The sequence below is a fragment of the Humulus lupulus genome, chromosome 5, assembly GCF_963169125.1.
Source record: "Humulus lupulus chromosome 5, drHumLupu1.1, whole genome shotgun sequence".
NCBI lineage: Eukaryota > Viridiplantae > Streptophyta > Magnoliopsida > Rosales > Cannabaceae > Humulus > Humulus lupulus.
In genome coordinates, this window is record NC_084797.1 from 171,623,924 (window position 1) to 171,651,637 (window position 27,714).

At 38.7% G+C, this 27,714-nt stretch overlaps 2 protein-coding genes across 2 annotated transcripts in view; one reads left to right on the forward strand and one right to left on the reverse strand.

Moving 5' to 3' along the window:
- Positions 1-388: 388 nt before the first annotated feature.
- On the reverse strand, positions 389-2,238 carry LOC133779690 (uncharacterized). Its single transcript, XM_062219620.1, has 4 exons — positions 2,087-2,238; positions 1,418-1,702; positions 882-1,319; positions 389-821 (listed from the first exon to the last, which is right to left on the reverse strand). Exons 1-4 carry the CDS (start codon positions 2,236-2,238, stop codon positions 389-391), a joined length of 1,308 nt encoding a protein of 435 aa, XP_062075604.1.
- A 15,721-nt stretch (positions 2,239-17,959) lies between these two features.
- LOC133777857 (uncharacterized protein At4g17910) overlaps positions 17,960-27,714 on the forward strand; it is a 65,291-nt gene continuing 55,536 nt past the window's right edge. The window contains exons 1-9 of the mRNA XM_062217608.1: positions 17,960-18,107; positions 18,210-18,273; positions 18,343-18,388; positions 18,498-18,625; positions 18,921-18,994; positions 19,140-19,215; positions 19,319-19,408; positions 20,065-20,138; positions 20,587-20,674. Of these exons, the coding sequence (XP_062073592.1) occupies positions 18,070-18,107; positions 18,210-18,273; positions 18,343-18,388; positions 18,498-18,625; positions 18,921-18,994; positions 19,140-19,215; positions 19,319-19,408; positions 20,065-20,138; positions 20,587-20,674 (678 nt within the window). The 5' untranslated portion in view covers positions 17,960-18,069. The remainder of the gene's footprint in view (positions 18,108-18,209; positions 18,274-18,342; positions 18,389-18,497; positions 18,626-18,920; positions 18,995-19,139; positions 19,216-19,318; positions 19,409-20,064; positions 20,139-20,586; positions 20,675-27,714) is intronic.

Genomic DNA, 27,714 nt, shown 5'->3' on the forward strand with positions numbered 1-27,714 from the left:
GGACATGTAAATATGGTCTTCTCTTGGTCTTCAGGGGCAATAACAATCTAATTATAACATGAATAACCATCAAGAAAGCAATAATAAGTATGTCCCGCTAATCTTTCAAGGATATGATCGATGAATGGCAAAAGGAAGTGGTATTTTCTAGTTGCAGTGTTCAACTTTCTATAATCAATACAAACTCTCCAACCTGTTTGGACTCTTGTGGGCACTAACTCATCGTCGTCATTCTTTACCACAGTGATGCTTGATTTCTTAGGAACTACTTGAATGAACTCACCCACTTGCTATCTGAAATAGGGTAAATCACACCCACACTTAAAAGCTTTAGTATCTCCTTCTTAACAACCTCCATCATAGGTGGATTTAACCTTCTTTGAGCTTCTCAAGAAGGCTTGGATCCACCTTCAAGGAGAATATGGTGCATACACATAGTTGGGCTTATTCCCTTGATATCTGCTATGGTCCACCATATGGCTGTTTTGTATTCCTGAAGTACCCTTATCAAAAGATCCTCTTGTACTTGGGTAAGTTTTGTGGTGATAATTACCGGTAATGTCTCTTTCTCACCCAAGTAGACATATTTGAGATGCTCCGGTAGTGGTTTTAATTCAAGCTTGGGTGGTGATTTAACAGATGGCTGAAGTTGTTCATGAGAAATAGGCAACTCTAAGAACGACACCACTTTAGAAACCTCTCCACCACTATTAAGTGCAGCTACTTTCTCCTTTACTTCAGTAGTGACACCATCTTCCTTCAAGTCTATTGATTCCCGCAAAACAACATCTAACCCATCCTCTCCATGTAAATCCAGAATTCTTTGTGACAATTAGTCCAGAATATCAATTGAAGAAACTGAATGAACATCACTTGGATACCGCATAGCCTCAAAAATATTAAAGCGAATCACCTCACCATCAAACTCCATGGTCAAAGTTCCCTCATGAACATCTATCTTAGTTCTAGCTGTCTTTAAGAATGGCCTTCCCAATAATACTGGTGTAGAACATGGAATTGAGTCGTCTTCCATGTCAAGAATGTAAAAGTTTGCCGAAAAAACCAATTCATTGACTTTAACCAATACATCCTCTACTACTCCCCTTGGATAGGCAGTAGAGCAATCCGCTAATTGTATGATCACCCCCGTTTCTTCCAATGGTCCCAAATTTAAAGAGGTATAAATAGAGTACGACATTACATTGATTGAGGCACCCAAATCTAACATACATCTTTCAATCCTTTTATTGCCAATAGTGCAAGGAATAGTGAAGGTACCAGGATCCTTACACTTTGGTGGAAGTTTCTTTGAAGAATCGCTGAGACATTTTCCCCCACACTCACCTTTTCATTCCCTTTTAACTTCCTCTTATTGCTGCATAACTCCTTTTAAAACTTAGCATATCGAGGTACTTACTTAATGGCATCAAGTAAAGGAATATTTACCTCAACCTTGCAAAAAGGCTCCAGTGTTTCCTGTTCAGCTTCATATTTCTTGGTCTTTCTCAAACGACTAGGAAATGGAGGAGTAGTAACATAAGTGGGAATAGTGGGTTTAGGTTTGGGTGATGTGGTTGGGGTTTCATCTTTGTCTTGTTGGGTGGATTGAGTAGGAGGTAATGGTGCATCATTTATACTTGATGGAATAATTGGTGGATCGTAAGTCTTGCCATCTCTTAATGTGATGGCATTAGCATTTTCCCTTGGGTTTCAAACAGGTTGTGAAGGTAATTTTCCTTGATTTTGTGGCTCACTTTGACTTAATGAAGTGGAAATTTGACCCATACTATTCTCTAAATTTTTCAGGGACGCATGAGTGCCTTGAAGAAGTACTTGAGTTTGCATATTGGAGGCTACTAACTATTTTAGCATATCTACCATTGATGGTTCTTGAGCTTGTGAGGTAATAGGTTGTTGAGGCTGAGGTGTATAGGTTTGTTGAGGCTGAGGTGTATAAGTTTTTTGTTGCCTTTGTTGATAAGGAAACCCTAGTGGTCTAGTAGGAACAGTTTGTTGTTGATTCCCACATCGAAGATTAGGATGTTCCTTCCATCCTTCGTTATAAGTTATAGCATAAGGGTCATACCTTTGCCTAGGTTTCCCTGGGAATCCCCCCATTGCATTTACATGCTCATTGGTATCCTCTTGAAGTGTGGGACATGCATCAATAGGATGCCCCACCAACTGACATGTGCCATAAGGTCTCACTTGCTGACCTAAAGCCATCTGTTGAACCATACTAGTTAATTGTGCCAGCTGCTGTTCTACTTTAAAGTTTTTCTCATTTAATCCCTTAACTGAAAATTCTTGATGAACTCCTAGCTGCAGCAGGAGTCTTGTCCACCAATGCTCCCCCACTTGTTGCATCAATCATGCTCCTGTCCAAAGGAAATAGTCCTTCATAAAAGTATTGGATCAGAAGTTGTTCACTTATTTGGTGGTGGGGGCAGCTAGCACATAGCCTCTTAAATCTTTCCCAATACTCATATAATGACTCCCCAGTCTGTTGGCGAATGCCACAGATTTCCTTCCTTATACTACCAACCTTAGATGTTGGGAAGTAATGCTCCAAGAACAATGTCTTCATTTCATTCCGGGTATTAACAGTTCCAGGAGGAAGGTAATAGAGACATTCCTTTGCACCATCCTTCAAAGAAAATGAAAATTCTCTTAATTTAATCTGCTCTTCCGTTACTAAAGCTAGTTTCATATTAGAGCAAACTATGTGAAATTCTGTCAGATGCCTATTCGGGTCCTCTCCTGGTAGCCCATGGAAATATGGTAGTAAATGTATGAGGCCCGACTTGAGTTAAAAGTAAACGTCCAATGCTGGACATTGAATACACAGAGGTTGATGGTCTAGATTCAGCACTGCCAACTCTTTCAACGTCCTTTCGTTCGCCATCTGAGACTTAACTGATGTTTTAGAGTCAGAATCGTCGTCAGATGGTAATGGTATTTGTACTGGATTGACTCTCTTTGAAGGTTGAAAGAGTGGATTGTCAGTGATAGTCCTTGAAGAGCGGGACAGCGATGCCTCAAGATATTGCTTTATGGCTTGTAGTCTTTCTTGAGTATCGTCGCCAGATTTATACACCTATAATCAAAAAATTTAAACTAGTGAGTATGTAGTTAATTAAATTGAATAATAAAAATGACTTACAATAATCCTCGGAAACGACGCCAAAAATTTGATGCGTGTCGTATGTCGTATCAAATTTAAATATATTTTTTTCACTTACACCAACTACATCAGTTTAGCAGTAAATAAGGGTCGAACCCACGATGACTATGATCAAATTATTATTCAAAATGATAACTAAGCTAAAATTAGAAAGAGGTTTTAGTTTTAACAACTGAAAACATAAAATAAAATAAATATCAAAGATTGAATAACTAAGGATATAACGATATTAAAGAAATAGTCAAGAATTACTCTTCACTTTCGACAATCAATCTATCAACAATGACGAATAATATTCCATATTCCCAATTAAACTATTAACCCCGCAAATAACACTTAAGCAGTCAATTATCCCAGTTTCCCTATTATACTTAATTAAAGCTAAGCGCTCTTAACTAACCCTTTTTACCCAACAATAAACCCATTAAGCATGCGATCTATTTAACCTAGTAAAAGCATTACACTTTGTGGAAAACAAGTTAATCTAGGCAACAAATTCATTAAGCATGCAATTCATTTAACCTAGGTTCTATTTTTCATTACAATCAAAATACCTGTTACAATACTCTAATTGCAATTTATCACGCTACTTAGAATCCTAAACTATTAGGTGAATAGAAATCCTAAGATGATAGTAGAATAATGAAAAACTGTAATTAGTTGGCCACCTAACAAGATCTAACAAGATTCATAACATTCAATTATAAAAATAAAAACAAATTAATGCAAGGGAATAGAAGGAATAATATTCATCAATGGATTCAAGATCTCATGTCTAGGGTTTTGAAATAACCCTCAACTATAAAGAAAACTACTCCATAATCATATTCATATTCACAAACATAAATATTCAATGAAAATAAAAGAGTTTTGAGATGAAAGAAAAACTAGATTGAAGAATACAGATGATGATGTTTTTTTTCTCCTCCTCTGCTGCTCTAGCCTCTAAAATTCACAATCCAAAGTTGTATTCAAAGTTAACCCTAATCCCTTTTATAGCCCACCAAAAATTACATTTAAAAATTGAAATTTAAGGAAAAATTGATCGCCGGCCGCGACCACTAGAAAATGTATTTTCCAAAAACTTGGGCCCCGGCCGCAGCCACTACATTCTATCCCCCAGGCCGCGGCCTGGAATAAGGCTGGCCGCAGCCGTAGCAATTTTTCCTGTTTTTCGGTTTTCTTTTACTTGCAGCGATTGAAAGTATATTAAGCATAACTTCCTCGATATAACTCAAAATTGGACGATTAAAAAGCTATAGAAAGATAAGAAAAAGATATAAAACTTGTATTTCTAGGTATATTTCCAAAAAAAGAGTATTGGAAAATTATCAAAATCAAGTATGAAGTTTCAGACTTGTAATTTCGAGCTTAACCATTGCTTGTAAAACATCCCAAATTCATTCGTTTTCATCCAAATGTCTTGGAAATCCTAAAAACACAAAATATACTAATTAAAAATATATAAATAAATAATCAAGTGCATAATCATAGAAGAATAATGAATTAAAAATAGACAAATTCGGTACTTATCACAAATGATCCGCCACTTGGTTCTCCACTCATTTTCTATCTTGAATTTCCACATCAAACTCTTGGAGCAAAAGCACCCATCTAATCAACCGAGGCTTAGCATCCTTCTTTTCAATCAAGTACTTGATGGTTGAATGATCTGTATAGACTATCACTTTGGTGCCCACCAAATAAGACTGAAACTTGTCAAAAGCAAAGACAATAGCCAAGAGTTCTTTTTCTGTCACTGTATAGTTAAGTTGAGCACCTGTCAAAGTACGACTAGCATAGTAAATGGAGTGAAAAACCTTGTTTCTTTGCTGCCCCATCACGACTCCCACATTAAAATCACTTGCATCACACATCTATTAAAAAGGCAAGTCTCAATATGGAGCCACAATAATTGGTGAAGAAATCAATCGACTTTTCAACTCTTCAAAGGCTTTCAAACATGCTTCATCAAAATGGAAAGGTGTATCCTTTTACAATAAGTTGCAAAGAGGCTTAGAGATCTTGGAGAAATCCTTTATGAACTGCCTATAGAACCCTGCATGGCCAAGAAAGCTTCTAATATTCTTCACTGAGGTGGGAGGTGGGAGCTTTTCAATAACCTCAATCTTGGCTCTATCAACTTCAATACCATGCTTTGATACTTTGTGGCAAAAAACAATACATTCCTTAACCATAAAGTGACATTTTTCACAATTAAGGACAAGGTTTGTTTCTTCACATCTTTGCAAAACCTTAGCCAAATTACTCAAGCAATCATCATAAGAATCACCAAAAACAAAAAATGCATCCATGAATACCTCTAAGAATTACTACACCATATCAGTGAAAATAGCCATCATGCACCTCTGAAATGTGGTGGGAGCATTGCATAAACCGAAAGGCATCCTACGAAATGCAAAAGTACCATAGGGGCAAGTGAAAGTATTGATCCTCTAGAGCCACTGCAATCTGATTATAACCAGAATATCCATCTAGAAAGCAATAAAAATCTCTCCATGCAAGTCTATCCAACATCTGATCAATGAAAGGAAGAGAAAATGATCTTTCTTAGTGGCCTTGTTCAATTTCCTGTAATCCATGCATATTCTCCACCCTGTCACAGTTCTAGTAGAAATCAATTCACTGTCTTCATTCTTCGCCACCGTGATTCCACCTTTCTTTGTTACACACTGAACAGGACTAACCCATGAGCTATCAGAAATGGAATAAATAATACCAGCGTCAAGCCACTTAATGATTTCCTTTTTCACCATCTCTTTCATAATAGGATTGAGCCTTCTCTGCCCGTCAATTGATCATTTCTCACTATCTTCCAACAAAATCTTGTGCATGCATGGAGAGGGACTAATACCCTTAATGTCTGCAATGGTCCACCCAATGGCCTTTTTTAACTTTCTCAATACCTCAAGCAATTTGTCTTCTTGTTCTCCAGTCAACTCAGCTGAAACAATGACAGGCAATGAAGAAGACTGGCCCAAATAAGCATATCTTAAGTAGGAAGGTAGAACTTTCAACTCCAACTCTGGCGGTTCCTCAACTGAAGGTCTTGGGGCTTTGAAAGCTCTAGAAGAGAGCTCTAAAGACTCAAAATGTCATCTTGAGTGTAAATCTTGTGGACTAGCTTCTAGCCAAGCCAAGTACTCATCCTCATCATTCATTTGTGAATCAAACAACAAAAGCCTCTCTAAAGGATCATCAAGACAACTATTTTCTAACTCTTTTGATGCTAAAGATTCCACCACTAAAACAATTGAACACTCCTCAAATTCATCTGGATATCGCATAGCCTTGAAAACATTGAAAGTCACATGTTCATCTTGGACCCTCATAGTAAGTTCACCCTTCTGAACAGCAATCAAAGTTATACCTGTTGCAAGAAAAGATCGCCCCAAAATAATTGGTACCTCTCTGTCCGCCTCATAATCCAACAAAATAAAGTCAGCAGGAAAAATAAACTTTCCAACCTTCACTAACATGTCTTCAATTTCCCATCAGGATGAGCAAGAGATCGGTCTGCAAGCTGAAGAGTAACTGTGGTAGGCCTGACCTCTCTAATTCCTAACTGTCTAAACACATACATAAGCATTAAATTGATATTGGCACACAAATCACATAAAGCCATCCCACAATAGGAGTTACCAATAGTGCATGGAATGGTAAAACTGTTGGAAAAACTTATACAGGATCTTTATTTATTTTCATGTATATCTAATATTAAACAAATTAATACAAGATAGCCTAAAACATGTTTCTAAAATTGAATTCAAAGAGAAACAAATAATGTAATACTTACAGTATACGCAGCGGAATTAAGAGCCCTTCCTTCAGTTTCTCTAACTCTTGTATCCTCTCTGTCGCAGAGTATTATCAAGAAACTGAACCGACCTTCTATTTTCTTCACGATCTTCCAATGTATCCTTAGAACCACCTAGACTAGTGTGGAAAATTCTCAACACATGAGATAGATATAAAGAGAAGAAGAGAAAATAACAAAGAGGCTTAGAAAAGGACTTGTGTTTAGAGAGAATATAAAACTATCAGAAAATCTGACTTGTGACTTATCTGTCGTCTCTGAAATCTTTTCTCTAAGCACTCCTTTTATAGACTCAATTAGGCCATTTAATTTAATTAAAAAAATCAATAAAATAATAGCCATTTTGAAGCCCTAGGTCGAAATTATCATGGGCAATAGGCCCGTGAAATTTCCCATTTGATTATAAGCCCGTTGGACTTAAAATCAAGGCATGTATTATTTTCTATAGATTAATTAATTAAATAATTATTTAAATCCTTTATCAAATTAATTATTTATAATTTGAACATTGATTTAAATTTATTTATTAATTTAGATACCAATTTATCTTAATTAATAAATCTGCCATAATTTCTCTTTTCTTCTCAAAATTACACAACTCTGTGAAACTATCCAAAATTGACCTGGTCAACTTTGATAATTCTAATTGATGATTAAATCAATTAATTGAGACTATCTAGATGATTTTATCCAAGGTACAATGGGGACCATGGGCCTATGAAATCAAGCTCCAATAAGTTATCATAAATCTAACAAATAAATTTACTAACTTATTAATTCCTCGTGACTCCACTATAGACTCGGAATTGCACTCTTGAATTCATAGAACACTCTATAACAAATATAGATACCCTATTAATTATCCATTGTTACAACCATAATTTTCACTCAATCCTCTATAGACGGTCTACAATGAGATAGGACTTAAATACCGTTTTACCCCTCATTGTATTTTATCCTTAAAACACTTAGTTCCTTGTAAATGATATTTCAGTAAACACTTAGTTTCTTAATGGAAAGCTTGACGAGGTCATTTATATGGATCAGCCAGAAGGATTTAAAGTATCTGGACAAGAAGGAAAAGTTTGTAAGTTAAATAGGTCCATCTATGGACTTAAGCAAGCTTCTCGTTCCTGGAATCTTAGATTTGATGAAATAATCAAAACCTATGGCTTTGGAAAAAAAAATATTGATGAGCCCTGTGTTTACCAACTGAAGGCAAATCAAATAGTGGTATTCATGGTTCTTTATGTAGATGATATCTTACTCATTGGAAACAATGTTAAAAAATTATCAGATGTGAAGAATTGGCTGAGCACTCAATTCCAGATGAAGGATTTGGGTGAAGCAAGTTATGTTCTAGGTATCCAGATCATCAGGGATAGAAAGAACAAACTTTTAGCTCTATCTCAAGCAGCTTACATTGATAAAGTGCTTGAACGTTTCTCAATGAGAAATTCCAAGAAAGGGCGTCTACCGTCCCGCCATGGAATTCATCTTTCAAAGAAGCAGTCTCCCCAGACTCCTGAAGAGGAAGATGCAATGAGAAAAGTTCCTTACGCATCTGTAGTTGGAAGTCTGATGTATGCCATGTTGTGTACTAGACCAGATATCTGCTATGCAGTGGGAGTAGTGAGCAGGTATTAGTCAAACCCAGGACTGGAACATTTGATAGCAGTTAAGCATATCCTGAAGTATTTGAGACGGACTAGGGATTATATGTTAGTCTACAAGGGTGGTGTTCTGAACCCTGTAGGCTACACCGATTCAGATTTTTAGACTGATGTCGACGACAGAAAGTCTACTTCTGGAATGGTGTTTACTCTTGGGGGTGGAGCTGTGATTTGGAGAAGCGTAGAGCAGTCTGCAATCTCAGATTCCACCATGGAGGCTGAGTACATAGCTGTGTCAGAAGCAGCTAAGGAAATAGTCTGGCTAAAGAAGTTCTATTCGGATCTTGGTGTTATTCCATAAATGGATAAACCGCTTGTGTTGTTTTGTGACAATACAGGAGCGATAGCCAACTCGAAAGAACCTCGAAGTCACAAGAGGAGTAAGCATATAGAAATGAAGTATCATATTATTCGAGAATATGTGGCCAGGGGAGATGTGACGGTTATGAAGATTGCAACTGAAGACAATCTTGCGGATCCGTTTACAAAGACAGTACCAGAAGCTACATTTGATAAGCATATCAAGGAAATGGGATTAGTAGAATTAAGGCATTAGTTTCAATTAGTGCAAGTGGGAGTTTGTTGGGGTTTTATGCCCTAATTAAAACCCAAATTATTTGTAATCTCATTTTATTATCAATAAAAGAATATAAATCATTTTTTTACTTGGTCAATCACTTTGCTCACATATTTTATTTTCATGATTATTTGTTTAATATAAACTTCTATTAAATCCCGAGCATATAGCTAATCTTATTTATAGTAACGTAATCACAGTGGAATATAAATATGATTATATGTTCAAAATAAGTTAGTCCTAAGATTAGTCAGTGCACCGGATTTACACTGACTTGCCAATCTACGATATGATCTACTTACACATTACAGTGTTATGTTCTTTCCAGAACATTAGCAAAGTAGATAAGATCGGATGTATTTGTTACATTGGACAGGACCGATATTGACAGTTGATAAGATAAGTAAACATACCGTTATTATCTATTTTAGTCATATCATATAGTTGACCATAGGTCAATTCAATCTCAATTCTGAGTGGTTAGTATTCTAACTGATTGTATTATTTGAGTTCTTTGACTTGTTCGTTACCAGCTTACCCTACGGACTAGCCCATACTTACATCTTGGGAACTCGGTAGTATAATTGAGTGGGAGTGTTAATCATAGATATGAACATCTATAGCTTCTAATGAAGAAGTGAAACGATGGTTTCATTTTAGTTTGGTTCAAGGTGTTAAATGATAGAGATCTCATTTCAATAATTAAATTAGTTTACTGAAATATCATTTACAAGCAACTAAGTGTTTTAAGGATAAAATACAATGAGGGGTAAAACGGTATTTTAGTCCTGTCTCATTGTAGACCGTCTATAGAGGATTGAGTGACAATTATGGTTGTAACAATGGATAATTAATAGCGTATCTATATTTGTTATAGAGCATTCTATGAATTCAAGAGTGCAATTCCGAGTCTATAGTGGAGTCACGAGGAATTAATAAGTTAGTAAATTTATTTGTTAGATTTATGATAACTTATTGGAGCTTGATTTCATAGGCCCATGGTCCCCATTGTACCTTGGATAAAATCATCTAGATAGTCTCAATTAATTGATTTAATCATCAATTAGAATTATCAAAGTTGACCAGGTCAATTTTGGATAGTTTCACAGAGTTGTGTAATTTTGAGAAGAAAAGAGAAATTATGGCAGATTTATTAATTAAGATAAATTGGTATCTAAATTAATAAATAAGTTTAAATCAAGGTTCAAATTATAAATAATTAATTTGATAAATGATTTAAATAATTATTTAATTAATTAAATCAACAGAAAATAATACAAGCCTTGATTTTAAGTCCAATGGGCTTATAATCAAATGGGAAATTTCACGGGCCTATAGCCCATGGTAATTTCGACCTAGGGCTTCAAAATGGCTATTATTTTATTGATTTTTTAATTAAATTAAATGGCCTAATTGAGTCTATAAAATGAGTGCTTAGAGAGAAGTCATCAGTTAAGATTTCTAATGAGACGACAAATAAGTCACAAGTCAGATTTTCTGATAGTTTTATATTCTCTCTAAACACAAGTCCTTTTCTAAGCCACTTTGTTATTTTCTCTTCTTCTCTCTATATCTATCTCATGTGTTGAGAATTGCCCACACTAGTCTAGGTGGTTCTAAGGATACATTGGAAGATTGTGAAGAAAATAGAAGATCGGTTCAGTTTCTTGATAATACTCTGCGACAAAAAGGATACAAGAGTTAGAGAAACTGAAGGAAGGACTCTTAATTCCGCTGCGTATACTGTAAGTATTATATTATTTGTTTCTCTTTGAATTCAATTTTAGAAACATGTTTTAGGCTATCTCGTATTAATTTGTTTAATATTAGATATACATGAAAATAAATAAAGATCATGTATAAGCTATTCCAACAATAAGCATAATAATAACCTCAAAAACTAACTATAAATCCTATCCATACTCAGAAACTCAAGCTGGAACTAAACCCAGCTCAAAACCTAAGTTAACCAAAAGATTCACAGAGAAAAACAAATTGTAAAGCTTACCTCATGAGTGATTTAAATCCCTGAGTCAACCAGTTTCAACTTCAAATCCTCAATTTCCTGAGCCAATTCCCCAAGAATTTCACAAAGCTCCCAAGCACACCAAGGGAGAAAGAGAGAGTCGAATAGAGAGAGGAGGAAAGGCTAAGAAGCTAAATGTTTATGGTGGTTTTTCAAGGTGTCCTAAGGTTATCCTTAACACCAAAAGACCAAAGTACCCCTAATTCCAAGCCTTACTCTCTAATGCCCCAAGGGTGATATTATCATTTGTCACGTTTCCCGCTGATTCCTCAAATTATCCTATAAATTCCCAATTAATCCCGACATACCCAAATAATCACCAAATAACTACCCATTACCTGGTAAATTCCAAATACATGCTAAGTTCCCAAAATACCCCTAGGCTCTCCCCGAGCCGGGTATTTGACCCCGTTGTAACTATTCCATTAATCCGCTCACTAGGATCGCCTTGAGCCCAATATCGCGAATATACCCACATAACAATGTGGTCTCAGTCACACATAATTACATTTATGTCCTTAATGGGCCAAAATTGCAAATATGTCCTTATTAACCAGAACGGGCCCACATGCATATCTAGTCATATTATAATATAACTCAAGCAATTATATTATAATAAACATATATCATAATTAATTCACCTAATAATTCAATTAAATCATTTATTGCCCTCCCAGCACACTAATCAAGGCACTAAGCCTTATAAGCAAATTTGGGACGTTACAAGCACGAATCCCACCGACCATCTGTCAAAGTTCAACCGATTAATGTCGGTGCATCGTGTCTCCGAGGACGCGAAGTGCCACATGTTCCTGTTGACCTTGACGGGACCAACGGATGAGTGGTTTAAGAAGCACAAACTGGGGTCCATTCATTCCTTGCACCAGCTATCATCCTCATTTTGAAGACAGTTTGTAGCAGCTAGGTAGGTGAGCTTTGAGGTCAATGCCTTGGCCAACATAAAGCAAGGACCCATCAAAATCCTTAAGGCTTACATCAAGCGCTTGAAGGAGGAAGCTGCTAGGACCAAAAGGGTTGACGATGACCAGCAGTTGATGGCCTTGCAGGCAGGCATCCATGAAGGGTCTCTATTGTGGGATGACCTCTAGCAGAGGGGATGCCGCAGGCTCAATGACTTCATTCGTCAAGCATAAGAGTATATAAACTGGGAGGATGCCTAGATTGGGGCGTTTGGCAAACCCGTCGCTTTCCCTGCTCTGTTAATTCCGAGCCCCGTGGCTCCAGGGACCCAGTACCTACCTTACACTCCTATCCAACAAAGTGTGGAAAGCACCCCATAATTCAACCTAGTTGTCCAGTCAATTGGCTTTAGTGTCATGCCTCATGCTGGCTTCAGTGCCGCTTTGACGAGATATGGAGTCGCGCCCACTAGATACAATGCTTTGTAGCCTGCATTCAATGCTAGAACTGCAGCTCTATCCCAATCAGTTGCACTCAGCAGGACCCCCAGCAGAAATAGGCGTGGGGGCAAAGGCCAGGGTAAATAGCACAAGGGAGTTGAAGCAGCTTCAACAGGACAAGGAGCGGTCCCTGAGGAGAAGTATGTCTCGTAGTACTCCAAGTATACGGACTTGGTGGACTCTCGGGAGAATATTTTCTTGGTCACGAAACAAGACGTCCACTACCAGAAGCCGCAACCCATCCGGAGGGACAGGGAGAGGAGAGATCCCAACAAATTTTGTCGGTTTCATAAAGATGTGGGACACCACACCAACAAGTGCCAACAACTCATGGATGAGATCAAGAATCTCATTAAGCTAGGGAATTTGCACCAGTATGCTTGGGGTAGAGCGCGCCCAGCTTAGGCACCAGCCATGGGAGTGCCTCCATAGCAGGCAGCTTCGCATGCTCCGTGCGCCACACCAGCAGCCCCACAACAGGTAGTCCACGGGCCTACCCCAGTGACTGGGAGAGTGGGAACTATCTCTGGAGGGCCCCACTTGAGGGGCACCTCTTAGGGTTTGCATAATAGATATGTGTGAACCCTAAATCACAACGACGAGATACTACATTAACTCAGCTGCCAGCTTAGATGCCTAGGATGACTGACCAAGTCATAATGTTCTCTGAGGAAGATGCTCAGAGGGTCCATTTTCCCCACCACGGTCCTTTAGTGGTCGATAGCTAGATTTCCAACATGATGGTCCCTCGAATCCTGGTGGACAACGGGAGTTTGGTGAACATCTTGTTTAAGTCAGCCTACGAGAAGATTGAGCTGACCATGAGCGACTTGTCCGCATGCACTTTGACTCTATACAGGTTCCTAGGGGAAGGTCTCATTCCGATGGGGCAAATCAAGCTGCCCATAATGCTTGGAGAAGTGCCTCATCAAGCCTTCAAGTACTGCACCTTTGTTGTCGTGGACTGCTCCTCAGCGTATGACGTCATCTTGGGGCGTCCAGCCCTGTCGTGGACATGCACTAGCAGATTTCATCGCCGAGCGCATTGGAAACCATGAGAGACCTGGGGGCGCCCTAGTGGTCGGGCCTACATGGAAGTTGTACGTAGACGGGTCTTCCAATGAAAATGGAACTAGAGCGGGCCTGATCTTGGTATCCTTCGAAGGGTACAGGGTCCACAATGCCTTGAGGTTTGGATTCGATGCCTCCAACAACGAGGCTGAGTACGAAGCACTTATCGCTGGGCTCCGAGTAGCCCTAGAGCTCAAGGTCAAGGGCCTCAAGACCTTTAGCGACTCCCAGCTCGTAGTCAACCAGGTACTTGGGAGAAAACCAGGCCCAAGGGACAAAGATGGTTGATTACTTGGAAAAAGCTCAAGAAATGCTACACAGCTTCAAGAAATTTACCATACGACAGGTGCCATGGGAACATAATTCTAATGTTGATGCCCTGACTAATCTTGCTATCACCAAGGACGCTGAGTTAATCAATGTAGTTCCTATTGACTACTTGGCCACTCTGAGCATCTCATCCCACGAGGAGATAGAAGCGGTCTAACCTCAGGATGGTTGGATGGAGCCCATTGTGAAGTATCTTGTCTCTAGGGAGTTACCGCAAGACAAGAAAGCAGCTCGAAAGCTGTTTTATCAAACACCTCGGTATGTGATCGTGGACACTAAGTTGTACAGGCGAGGATATTTGTTACCCTTACTTTGATGTGTCTCCAAGCAAGAAGCCAGTCTTATACTCCGGGAAGTACATGAAGGCTTTTGCGGGGACCACGCTGGGCAGCAGAGCCTCGCCAAGAAAATCTTGAGACTAGGGTACTTCTGGCCCACTATGAAGGGTGATGCAATGGACTACGTCAAGAAGTGTGACAAGTGTCAGCGCTTCGCCAACATACCCCGAGCTCCTCCAAATGAGCTCACTCAGATGACAAGTCCTTGGCCCTTCGCAATCTGGGGCATTGACCATATCGGGTCCTTACCCACGGGAAAGGGGGAGTGAAGTATGCAATTGTGGCGGTCGACTACTTCACGAAGTGGGTCAAGGCCGAGCCTCTCGCTACCATCACTTCCAAGAAGGCACTAGACTTTGTCAACAAGAACATCGTTTGCCGCTACAGGCTCCTAAGGAAGATAGTCTCCGACATGACCTACAGTTCGACAGTGAGTTGCTCACGACTTTCTGTCAAAGGCATGGAGTTGTAAAGAGCTTCTCCTCTGTAGCTCACCTGCATGCAATGGGTAGGTGGAAACATTCAACAAGACACTTAAGGCCACCTTGAAGAAAAAACTAGAGCATGCGAAGGGCGCTTGGCCCGAGGAGCTGCTTAAGGCATTGTGGCAGGCACTTGCCCAGAAAAAGTGGTCCTTGTAGTCCCTCGCGTGGTTCTCATTGCTGCTTGGAGCCTTGTACTTCATCCCCGGGTGCATATGCTTCATAAAAGTATAGTACCTATCCCGCTCATCCTTCTTCGGCATGGTTGGAAGGTGTAGATATACAATATCTCAGCTGGGGATGGAACAGGCCAGTTCTACCTCTTGTACAGAACAAATAGCCCAGATAGCACCCAATATCCATAATGGGACAACAGGAATGGAGTTATGCCGACGAACTTTAAAAAGTCAACATAGTACTGGTGCAGCGGCAAGGTCACACCAACTTGTAGATGAAGCCGTAGGTGCTCTCTCGTTCTCTCGTGACAAGTGCACCCACATGTCACTAGTGTCCACCTCGTGGTGGGTTATAATCCTCTCCACAAATCCCTGATGTTTGAGCTTGCTGGGGGTCACCTCCGCCTCGAATCCCTCGGCGGTGTAGGTTTAGTTCGATGACAAGGGGTCCAACTTCGCCTCTTCCTCCGAGATGCTAAGCCGAATAGGCCTCTCCCCCGCCGGGGGTGGTCTTCCCTTACCACGAGAGCCTGACTACTCTCCACCGCTTGTTTTCTCTTCTTGGGAAGTCTTCCTGCTTCTCGGGCCATCTCTAATATCTAGGAGTCAAACACGTAGAATGTCTGCTGGTGTAGTTGTTGAAGCTCCTCGGGCATCTGAACACAAGAAACCAAGCATTTGACATCATGACTCGAAGAAAGATAGGCCAAGAACGAGAACCCCTAAGACTACTGCTCGGGAAGAGGAGAAGGAAAATTTCTAAGGGACTAGCGTGTCATCGGGGCCAAAAGATGGTCGCCGAAGAGCACTACCGGAAACTATGAACATTGCCAGAATTTGGGAATTTTCTAGATTTTGATCGAATGTCTAGAAATGCGAAAAGTAGCATGCGAAGTGTAAAGGGTCATTTCAGCCATTTTTAACGTTAAACTGTGCCCATAGAGGTCTAAAAAAAGGTCTAAGAGAGGTCAAAATGACCTTTGAGGTGCCAATAATTCAAAATCCTAGGCATGCACCTATAACCCTCAACAGAGTTCCAAAATATACCCAAGTCCAAACAAGAAACTGAAAAGTAAAGACTTACCCAAGATGAATCACTTGTATGTGCTGAAGTGAGCCCTGACTTTGAAAAATTGTTTGTCGTCTGACCAAAGGTAGGATGATTCTCGCCAACCATCCAGAGCGTCAAAAACTCAAACAATGGGGGAAATTTGGGAAAAAATGAAGTGAAGAGGAAGAGAGGGTTTGAAGGTTCAAAGGTTTTTAATTTCAAATGTTGAAAGTGATTTCTGAGAGGTGATTTTCGAGTTTTATACTCGAAGAGCTTGGGGTGGAAGCAACTCCACCCTGACCGTTGATTACCTATGACTTAGGCACTTGAGAATAATCCAACGGTTAGAATCCAAGAGGCGTGGATCGCGATCATTAGCATGGGAAAAGGATGCCTCGGGTATGGGACGAAAGGACACCTAGGGTATGGATTAGATGTTTTGGGATGTGGAGTGGACTCCTCATTAATGGGACATATTGATGGGCCCAGCAATAGGGAGTTGACACGTGGCACTATCTTTTCAAGAGTGTGACATCATGAAGAGCCTAAACGTCTCCTCTCGAAGACCTTTCGAATTACTCTTCTCAGTCTAAGTCTCCACTGTCTGAGGACAATCGAAGACTTGGGGGGGAAATGTTGTTCGTGTTTTCACCATAGAACACGTGGCAGTCATTAGATGAGTAATTAAGCCCCTTGAGTGCTAATGAGGTTTCATCCAGTTTGCGTAGAGCGCCTTGGAGTGTGCAACTCCTCTGAGTGTTGAAGTCTAGCCAGATGTGGATGTCTCCAAGTGAGGCCACGCCCCGAGGTCTATCCTTGAGGCATGGATGTCTCCAAGCGAGGCCACGCCCCAGGGCTATTCAAGTGGTTCTCTCGCTTTCTTCATTTGCAATTCCCCCCAGGTCTGGGACTCTTGTCCTCGAGCCTGGGGTAGCTGCTAGGTGTTAATCGCTGCAGCCACATCCCACTAGAAGATCGCTTGACAACTTTTGGTGAGCCTCGATTTGTGGTGTCGAGTTCGTACCCTCGACAATCGGCATTTCCCACAACGCCGCCTGACATGGGCAAATGTGCGCCGTATCCTGATACGGTCAGATACTTGTTCCCCATAAGGTTGGTAGGTAGTTTTCTACAAATGAGCCCCGTGCAATCTGCATGGGCCCATAGTCTTTATTAGTGCATCCTTATGTAGTTAATTAGTAGTTTACTCCCCAAATAATGAAGAATGTTGTATTAATTATTCATTAAGGGCATTAATGACTCGGACATCTATAAATAGGGTTGTGATATCTCCTAGTAAATGGTTCATAATTTTAGCTATTTAGGCATTGTAAATTGAGAGCAATATATACGTTGTTTGAGACTCCATTGAAGCTTAATCACACAAGCTTAAAACACACTAATATTAAAGACTCATGGACTAGGGCTATTTTATAGCCTGAACCACGTAAAACCTTTGCATCATTTTCTTTTAGTTTCTGTTAAGTTCTTAGATCAAGTTGATAGTGAAAAATGTCGTCAACGAGAATTGTAATATAAAATATGAAAGAAAATGCATTTAACATTTTTATTATAAAAAAAAGTTTAAAACTCACTTAAAAACACTTATAAGAGATCATCTTTATGGTAAGGAGAAATTAGGATGAATCAAAATTAACTATTGTATTAACAGATTCTTATTTATCATCATTTTTTTTAAATTAAAAAACACAATTTTCAAATAGCACACTAATCAAGTTACCAATGGTAACAAATTAAGTTGCGAAAAATGTCCCGCAACACTGGTGGTCGTGTGTTTTTTTTTTTTTTTTAAAAAGAAAAATTGTCTGTTAATAGAAAAGGGGTTTTGGAAGTTTGGACTACAAAGAATAGTGGTCGTTGTACCTCTGAACTTGGGCATCCATGGATTCCATTAATCCCACGAAGCGCCTTAAGGAAGAGTAAGCAACTTCGCTCTCCTCTTTCTCTTTCTAATTTCTTGGATTCGTTTGGTTATGAATGCTCATTCTCATTCTCATTCTCATTCATTCTCTTATCGAAAGATTTGTGAGCAATTTGAGTGGATCGTCCATTCTTGAAATCGCTGCGCTCTCCACCTTAGTCCCTGTACGTTACTTCTCCTTCTTCTTTGATTTACTTCTTCTATTCAGATTTGTGATTCTATTTTCATGCCAGGTTCTATTTCTTCTGCGCCACGCAATAGCCTCTCCTCGCTTAATCGGTAACTGCCACTGGCTTCTTTAAATGGTTCCACCATTGCTAAGCTTTCTATAATCCGTGAGTTTGATTATGGATCATTTGGTTAATGTGTGTGTAATTTGTTTCCTCAGATACTGACGCCGATTTGAAGAAGAAAAATGATGATGCAACAGTTCATTCTAAGATTTTGTGGAAATACATGGCTACATTAGTCCTGGATATTCTTTTCATTGTTCTTCCTATTATCTTATTCTTCACTGTAAGTGTTAGACAGAACTCTACGTTTCTGCTTAGACCTAAACAATTGTGTTCTGTTTTTGTGATTGAAATAACTTGTTCCACTTACTTTCCAAACTAACCCTCAATTATTAATTATTTTTGTTTTTGAAAGTTTATGTTTATTTTGATTTACACAACTTAACGCATTTGGACATGGATAGTGAAAGTTTCCATGTCCATAATTGAAGTACGTCACTCCCTTGTATTGGCTAAAATATTTTGTTCTTTATATCTCTTCGATGTTCTGCCTTCTAATCATTCTCAGTGAGAAACAGGTTTTAGCAGAATGGATGTACCGATGGGTGATTTTGACAACGCTGTTACTGCTTTTTGTTGTTGTGTCTAAAAGGTGAAACTTGAATAGCAGACGCTGGTATCATTTTTTTTCTTGTTATATACATGGTGCGATCATATGACTAAGTTGGAATGCTGTAGCTTATTTATAACCGTTGTGAATTCAATAGTTGATACAAGGTGCATGCACATCATTACAGGTTGACGTCTTCTCCTTCCGTGGATGGAGGACCCTTTTCTCTTAGGATAAATATCTCCTCCTACAGGGTTTCTATGGTATGTAGTCTTGCATCTGCATGGTTTTTGTTTTTGTTTTTTTTTGGTTCGGTTCAGTTATATTTACTTTTTCATTTATCGTGACCTTAAGTGATTGATGCAGATGATTGTAACCTGCTTAACTATTTTGGCCGTTGACTTCAGAATATTTCCTAGAAGATATGCCAAGACAGAGACTTATGGTACTGGCTTGGTGAGTTTCTTTAATCCATAGTAGGAAAATTTAACTTTTTTTTTATGCTTATTTTATGTTTTCAGAGAAATAGTGTTATGTTTGATTCCATGTTTTACCCCAGCATTTTGTCCCTGGTTTTCCATTAATTACCGATCTATTTTATAATTTGCAACTTACGTTTTATTCTTTTTACATTAGTTTGAGTTGTTACTCCCACTTAAAATAATTTACCATGATAATAAAAGTTGGAGTAGAACTGACCAAAATATGGACACATTCTTGAGTGATAGTCAACATAGATTGCTGTGTATGTTTTTTATTCCCTTCTAGAAGAAAATTTTATAATTGTGGCAAGGCAACTTGTCAATAACATATTTTCTTACCAAGATTAATTGTATTAGGATGAAATTGCAATTGCTTGGGAACAATGTTCTATATACATTCATAATCAATTAATCAATTTCTACTGGATAGTTTTATTTTGATTTGCCAGTAGAAATCGATCATGAATAGATATACGACATTGTACTCAAAATATTTAGTTCTATTATCTCTCTTCCTTCCTATACCTCAATTTTATGCAGTGGGGCTCTATAGTCGATGTGAAAATTGGTTTTGTTTGTTTATTTTATTTAACTATCCTTGTGATGTTTTCATGTGTCTGACTTTGTCAGATGGATGTTGGAGTTGGCTCATTTGTACTGGCAAATTCACTAGTGTCACGGCAAGCACGTAATATCTCATCTATGTGAGTCACCTTAAGCTTTATTATTTTGAGTTCTGTGTGTGTGTGTCTTAGTGAGTTCATGATGAGCTAGTAAAAATTGGTTTTTCTAAATTTCTGGAGTTGGATATTAAATTTCAATCTTTACGATGTCTTTTGTGCATAGATAGACAAGCTCGCATGTAAATAAATTATGTATGAGAAGGGAAAATAAACATGTGTGATATTTTATAACGTGCATCATATTAGTGCAAAGAAACTTCCATAAATAGTACAATACTCGATTTGAGGAGGTTCCAAGTTGAGCTCAAACTGAATATAAATCAGTGTGCATCCCTTTGTCCCAAGTCTTACTCAAGCCATTACTTATAACCATCACAGGGAGCTAAATGAAGTTTTTTTGTTTTGTTCTGTTTTTTTTTTCAAGTGGTTATGAATAAATGTTGCTTAATATAATTATTTGATCTCTCAGGAAATTTAAAACTGCTGTTCTATCCACTAGTCCACTTCTCACCCTAGGATTTGTTCGTCTTCTATCTACTGCAGGAGTTAATTATCAGGTTAGAATTTTCTTTTCTATATGAATATATATTATATATTTTTTGTAAGTCGTATTGTATGTCACACAGTGAGTTTTCCTCACTGATCACTTTTTATTTTATAGGAGTTATTCACCTCTGTTTCGATCATTGCATATTGTTGAGATTGAATTTCATGTTGTTACAATACAACTACTGAGATATAAAATGAGAAACTAATTACGCCCAAGAAGTCTGCCAAAAAACTAATACCCTTGATGATAAGATTAAGGAGTTGTCATTTACAAGTTCCCTATATTGACAAACTAATGTAAAATCTACAATTGGAATTGTGTTTTCCCACGCTCATCTCAAGCTGGAGAATAGGTCTCCAAAATAAATACTTTTCTGAAATGCTAGACCTTTAGCCAGCACGTTTGCAAGTTAATCATTGGTTGAGCCATGAGGTGTGCGAATCAACATGCTCTTTTTTCGCCTTTATGAAGTGCATGTCTATGTCAATGTGTTTTGTCAATTTGCAGATTTATCATCATAGTCTAGTCTCATCGACCCATTCACTTGATCTTTAGATCTAAAATAATCTTCAACCATAGTAGCTCGCATGTTCTTGTGCCACATTTTGTTTTTAATTGCCCCAAGTTACTAGATTACAGTTAGGCCTCCAATTTGGTTCACGTACAGCAAGAGAAAGAAAGACTAGGAGCGTGACATTTAGTGGTGATGTGTTCATTACATTAGGGGTCATATATTGTGGTTGATGTGGCTGGTAGTGGGAGTTTGTATGGGAGAGACCAGGCTTTCAAACTTCTGTTTGGATACAAATGCTACACATTCTCATTTTCTCGTGTTCTTGTTGTTTGTGTATTCATTTGTTTGCGTTCTATCAATTACAAATTAGGAAAGTTCGGTAGCCATATGTGGATCTTTTTGTCAATTGGAATTTATCTATATGCTTCTAGTGCCAACCCCACATTTTCTTGAACAAGATTCCTCTCCTAGGATTGGCCTTCAAGTAGTATAGTACATAGTAGACAATTCGTGGATGTACTATTTTAGGATTTGTGAATTGGATGATCACACTCACAACATATGCCAAATCTAACTGTATATGCAAAAGGTAGATAAGTCTTCTAACTAATCTATGATACATTTCCTTGTTACAACATTTTCACTTGCTTCTCTAGGTTTATGATTAACATGCAAGCTTTTTTGCAGATTTATGATAGGACCCTAGTCGGATTGAACAATAGAAAAGAGATCAAGAGAGATAGAAAAAGAGAAATGAGAGCTGAAACTTCCTCTTTGTTACCTAAGCAAACTCAAGAATGACGTGGAAGGTAATTTGAGAGACTTTCCCAGGCTAAACTAAGAGCTAACCCAATGTTTAAAAAATCGTTTTTAAGCCTCGAGGCATTTTATTTTTGTGAGGCAAAACGTAAGCCTTAAATATTTAATTAAAAATATATTTCTAAAATACCTAAATTTACAAGATAATAAGTAAGTTATAAACATAACATAAACTATATAAACTTTGGGTTTTAATGATATATTAAAACTGGGGTTTATTTTTGTTTTTTAAGTTACTAAAAGCCTAAAAAAATAGGCCCACACTTGATTTTTAAAAGCCCAATATTTGGCTTTAACAAGCCCAAATTGACATTAATTATGAAAGCACACGCCTCCTCCTAGGACCTAAGGCGCACCATTAGTGCGCTGCCTCACTGACAAGAGGCATAAGCCTCACTAAATGAATTTAAGGCGTAAGCCTTGAGGAGTTTTTTGACCGCCTCAATTTGAGGCGAGCTGATAGGAAGTTCCTGCCAATGATCAACACAGAGATAACAAAAAAGTAGAGAAGATACGGATGAACTGAATGATTTAATTGAATTAATAGGATTTCGAGAGCCTGTATCTCTCCAATTACAAACTCACTCATACATTCCACACCCCTCCTACTAATTAGTTTCTTCTTATTGCTAACTCACGAAAGTACAACATACGCTCACTGTACCCTCACTTAGACTACCCCAGCCTTTGTAACCAACTTACATTCTGCTGTCCCCTTAATTCCCAACTGCTGACTGACAGCCATCTCAATACTCCCTTTCTTACGTGCGTACACATAGGTCAGAGGTGGTCTATCAATACCCCCTGCCCAAAGTCTCACCTTGTCCTCAAGGTGGAATTGAGGAAACTACTGGTTGATGAGTGGAAAATCCTCCCAAGTAGCTGCAAAATCTGGCAGGTTGGTTCATTTGATTAAAGCTTGTGGACGGGCCTTATGAGTACTTGGGCGAACATCTAACACTTTATCAAGGGTGAGAGTCCACTTTAATTCTACTGTAAGATCAGGTGGAATGGTTGAAGCCTGCTGGTGTGGTCCCAAGGCTGCATGAAGTAACGACACATGAAACATTGGATGAATATTGGAATCCGGAGGGAGCTGGAGGCGATAGGCAGCTGTGCCCATGTGTGCTAGAACTGGAAAAGGGCCGAAAAAGCAAGGGGCAAGCTTCTCATTTCTGCATTGAGCGACTGACTTCTGCCAGTTTGAGCGGAGCTTAACATATACCAAGTCTTCCACTAAAAATTGCACATCGCGACGTTTTTGATCAACTTGGTGCTTCATCTTTTATTGTGTGCGATGGAGGTTCAGTTTAAGAAGCTCCAATACATCGTCTCGAGCTTTGAGAGTGTCCTCCATAGTTGACACTTTTGTGCTGCCATACTCAAAACGAATCAAGGGAGGTGGGTCTCTGCAGTAAACTGCAAAGAAAGGAGTCATTGTGCATAAATTTTTACAACCCGCCCAACCCGAATAAACCGCCCAAACCAACCTGACAAAAACCGCCAAAAAACGTAACCCGAATAAACCGACCAAAATTTAAACCGCCCAATTGTTATATTGGGCGGGTTGAAATTAATTATCAACCCACCCAATATAACCCGACCCGCCCAATTAAGAACTTATTATTAATTTATTATTTTTAATACATTTAAATAAATATATTAAATTTATATATATTTAATTAAATTTATATTTGTAATTGGACTTTGGTTTGTAATTGGACTTTGGACTATATTAATTTTCTTTTTCATTTTAATGACATATGTTTGTTACTTTGTTTAATACTTTTAATGTTGATGCAATTATTAATATATTGCCAATTAATATATGAGAATTTTTTTCAAATAAATGTGTAAATTAATTAAGTTTTGTTTTATTTTTTTACTATAAATTTAAAATATTGTTTTAAACTTAAAAAGATAAACTTCACATTAGTACTAGTATTTAAAAGAAAAAAAAACTACAAAAATGTAAAAAAAAAAATACCACTGCGATTTGACCCGACCAACCCACCCAACCTGCCCAAAAAAAAAATACAACTTCGGTTTGGGCGGGTTGACCCGACCAACCCGCCCAAACTATTGGACGGGTTAAATTTATTTTTTTCTTAATTGGGCAAGTTAAGGATTCACTTTTGCTAACCCGATTATGACATTGGACGGGTAAAAATACCTTGTAACCTGACCAACCCGCCCAATGATCAGCCCTACTGCTAATGTGTGATAGTAAGTATTATACCAGAATTCGGCCCACGGTAACCACATGACCCACTGTTTAGGCTTTGTACTGTCAAAACATCTCAAATATGTTTCTAGACACTTGTTAACCACTTCCGTCTGCCCATCGGTTTTAGGAGGTACTATGCTTAAGAGTTGTACCTTGTAAACGAAACAACTCCTTCCAAAATAAGCTCAAAAAGACCTTGTCATGATCCGATACAATGGAGCCAAGATTTCCATGTAATCTAACCACTTCCCTAACAAAAATGGCAGCCATCGTAGCTGCTGAAAAAGGACGACGGAGTGGAATAAAATGGCCGTACTTAAGCGATCCACTACTACGAAAATAGTATCAAAGCCATTTGAAATAGGTAACTCATTTATGAAATCCATGAAGATGTCATCCCAAATCTGCTCAGGAATAGGAAGTGGTTGTAACAAACCAGCTGGAAATTGAGCCAAATACTTGCTTTGCTGGCAAGTTGTGCATTCCGCCACAAACTTTTGAACATGCTTCCTCATGCTTGACCAATAAAGGTCTCTTGCCAACTGCTGAAAGGTTTTAAAAACCCCTGAATGACCCCCAATGTTACTGCCATGATACTCTTGGAGCAAAAGAGGAATAAATGGTGAAGAGGAAGAAATGACCAACCAACCTTTGAACTTAAGGCACCCCTGAACGAACGAATATCCTCCACTGTCACACCCCAATTTCAGTTCCCGAATTACTTTAGACAAAGTCAGGTCTGCTGCCACATAATCTTGCAAATTCGGAATAGAAATGAGAGTTGGGATTGATATGGCAACTAAAGAAACATCCTGGTGCACTCGGGAAAGAGCATCCACTGCTTTGTTTTCCAACCTTGGTTGGTATACAATATCAAAGTCATAACCGAGTAGTTTAGTCAACCACTTTTGATGCTTGGAAGCGACTAATCGCTGTTCCAGCAGATACTTGAGGCTACGCTAGTCTGTGCGAACCAAAAATTTGCGACCAAGTAAATAGGGGCGCCATTTCTGTATAGCTAACATGATGGCCTTCAATTCTCGCTCGTACACTAACTTTGTGTGAGCCCGAGGAGACAGAATTTGGCTAAAAAATGCAATTGGTCGCTGATTCTGCATCAATACTGCCCCTTGTAAAACATGGTGAATGAATTGTGTTTATTCAATAGAATACTATGTATTTATATACAAAATTAGAGAAACTAAATAGGAAACTAACTAAATACAATTAACTCTAATTTCTACAACTAATATACAACTAATATATTCTAACACTCCCCCTCAAGCTGGAGCATAAATGTTAATCATGCCCAGCTTGTTACAAAGATAATCAACCCGCACCCCATTCAAAGCCTTTGTAAAAATATCTCCTAATTGTTCTCCAGTCTTCACATATCCTGTGGAGATCAGGCCTTGTTGAATTTTCTCACGAACAAAATGATAATCAATCTCAATGTGCTTAGTTCGCTCGTGGAACACAGGATTTGAGGCAATATGAAGAGTAGTTTGATTATCACACCACAATTTTGCTGGAACTGAAGTCTTAAACCCGAATTCAGTCAAAAGCTGATAAATCCATACTATCTCACACACAGACTGTGCCATAGCTCTATATTCTGATTCTGCACTGGATCTAGACACAACATTTTGCTTCTTACTCTTCCAAGAGATTAGATTGCCCCCAACAAAGACACGATAACCTGAAGTGGATTGTCTATCTACCTTGGAGCTTGCCCAATCTGCATCAGAGAAACACTCAATCTGGGTGTGTCCATGATCCTTGTAAACAATACCTCGTCCTGGTGCTCCTTTCAAGTAACACAAAATTTGCTCTAATGTTGCCCAATGATGAATTGTTGGAGAAGACATAAACTGACTAACAACACTAACGAAGAATGCAATATCTGGACGAGTCACAGTTAGATAATTCAACTTTCCAACCAATCTGCGATATTTCTCAGGATCTTCAAATGGTTCCCCATCACGTGTAAGATGCACAACTGGATTCATTGGAGTACTACAAGGTTTTGCTCCCAATTTTCCTGTCTCAATTAACAAATCAAGTACATACTTTCTTTGAGACAGAAAAATACCTTGTTTACTCCGAGTAACTTCAACTCCCAAGAAATACTTGAGCACCCCTAAATCCTTCGTGTGAAACTGGGTATGAAATGAAAGAATTAAGGGATGAGATGCCTCCAGTATCATTTCCAGTAATAACGATGTCATCCACATACACAACTAATAAAATGATACCAGCAGTTGATCTTTTATAGAACACAGAATGATCTGACTTACTTTTCAACAAACCAAATTTCTCAACAGCCTGACTAAATTTACCAAACCAAGCACGAGGACTTTGTTTCAACCCATATAAAGATTTGCGAAGACGACAAACTCGCCTTAACTCCCCCTGAGCAACAAACCGAGGAGGTTGCTCCATATACACTTCTTCCTCAAGATTCCCATGAAGAAAAGCATTTTTAATATCAAGCTGATGCAAAGGCCAATAATGAGTAGCTGCCATGGAAATGAACAGTCGAACAGATGTGAGTTTAGCAACAGGAGAAAATGTATCACAATAGTTCATTCCATAGGTTTGAGCATAACCCTTGGCAACAAGACGGGCTTTTAAGCGAGCAATTGTTCCATCTAGATTGACTTTAACTGTAAACACCCATTTGCACCCTATGGCTCGTTTGCCTGAAGGTAAATTAACCAAGTCCCAAGTACCATTCGCAACTAAAGCATTCATCTCTTCTATCATTGTAGCAAGCCAACCAGGATGAGACATAGCTTCACGAACAGTTTTAGAAATAGTGATAGAATCAAGAGAAGCAATAAAAGAGCAAGAAGAAGATGACAGATGATTATAAGAAACAAAAGAAGAAATAGGATATGTACATTGACGTTTACCTTTACGTAGTGCAATGGGAAGATCATCGTTGAGTTCCGAATCTGATGACGAAGATGCAGGTGCAGGACATGAAACGGGAGGTGGAGGAGGTGGACGCCTGGAGTACACTATAATAAGAGGCTTAGGAGGTGGTGGAGGTGTAGGCATTGCGGGAGCTATGACCGAGGCAGGTGAAGGAACAAGAGACTCGTCAGAACATGTATCAGGCGCAGAGGATGTGACAGAATATACCAACAAATCATCATCCTCCCCATAACGAGTAAGAGTAGGCGAAGATGAAAAATAAGATGTATTTTCCACAAAAGTAACATCAATAGATACAAGATATTTGTTAAGATCAGGACAATAACACCTATACCCTTTCTGAAGACGAGAATAACCAAGAAATACACACTTTAATGACTTGGGATCTAATTTGGTGACATGTGGACGGACATCTCGAGCAAAACAAACACTGCCAAATACCTGAGGAGCAACTGGAAACAATGACTTACCAGGAAAAAGAATTTTAAATGGGATCTCACCATTAAGTACTGAGGATGGCATGCGATTAATAAGAAAGCAAGCTGTG

Bases quoted from the DNA above. Each gene is read 5' to 3' on its own strand.
- LOC133779690 (XM_062219620.1), bottom strand. From the start codon at position 2,238: ATGGTTCAACAGATGGCTTTAGGTCAGCAAGTGAGACCTTATGGCACA. The intron at 1,320-1,417 runs GTAAGTACCTCG...AAAATGTCTCAG, and splicing joins CCTTTACTTGATGCCATTAA to CGATTCTTCAAAGAAACTTC. The intron at 822-881 runs GTATCCAAGTGA...ATTGTCACAAAG, and splicing joins AATATTTTTGAGGCTATGCG to AATTCTGGATTTACATGGAG.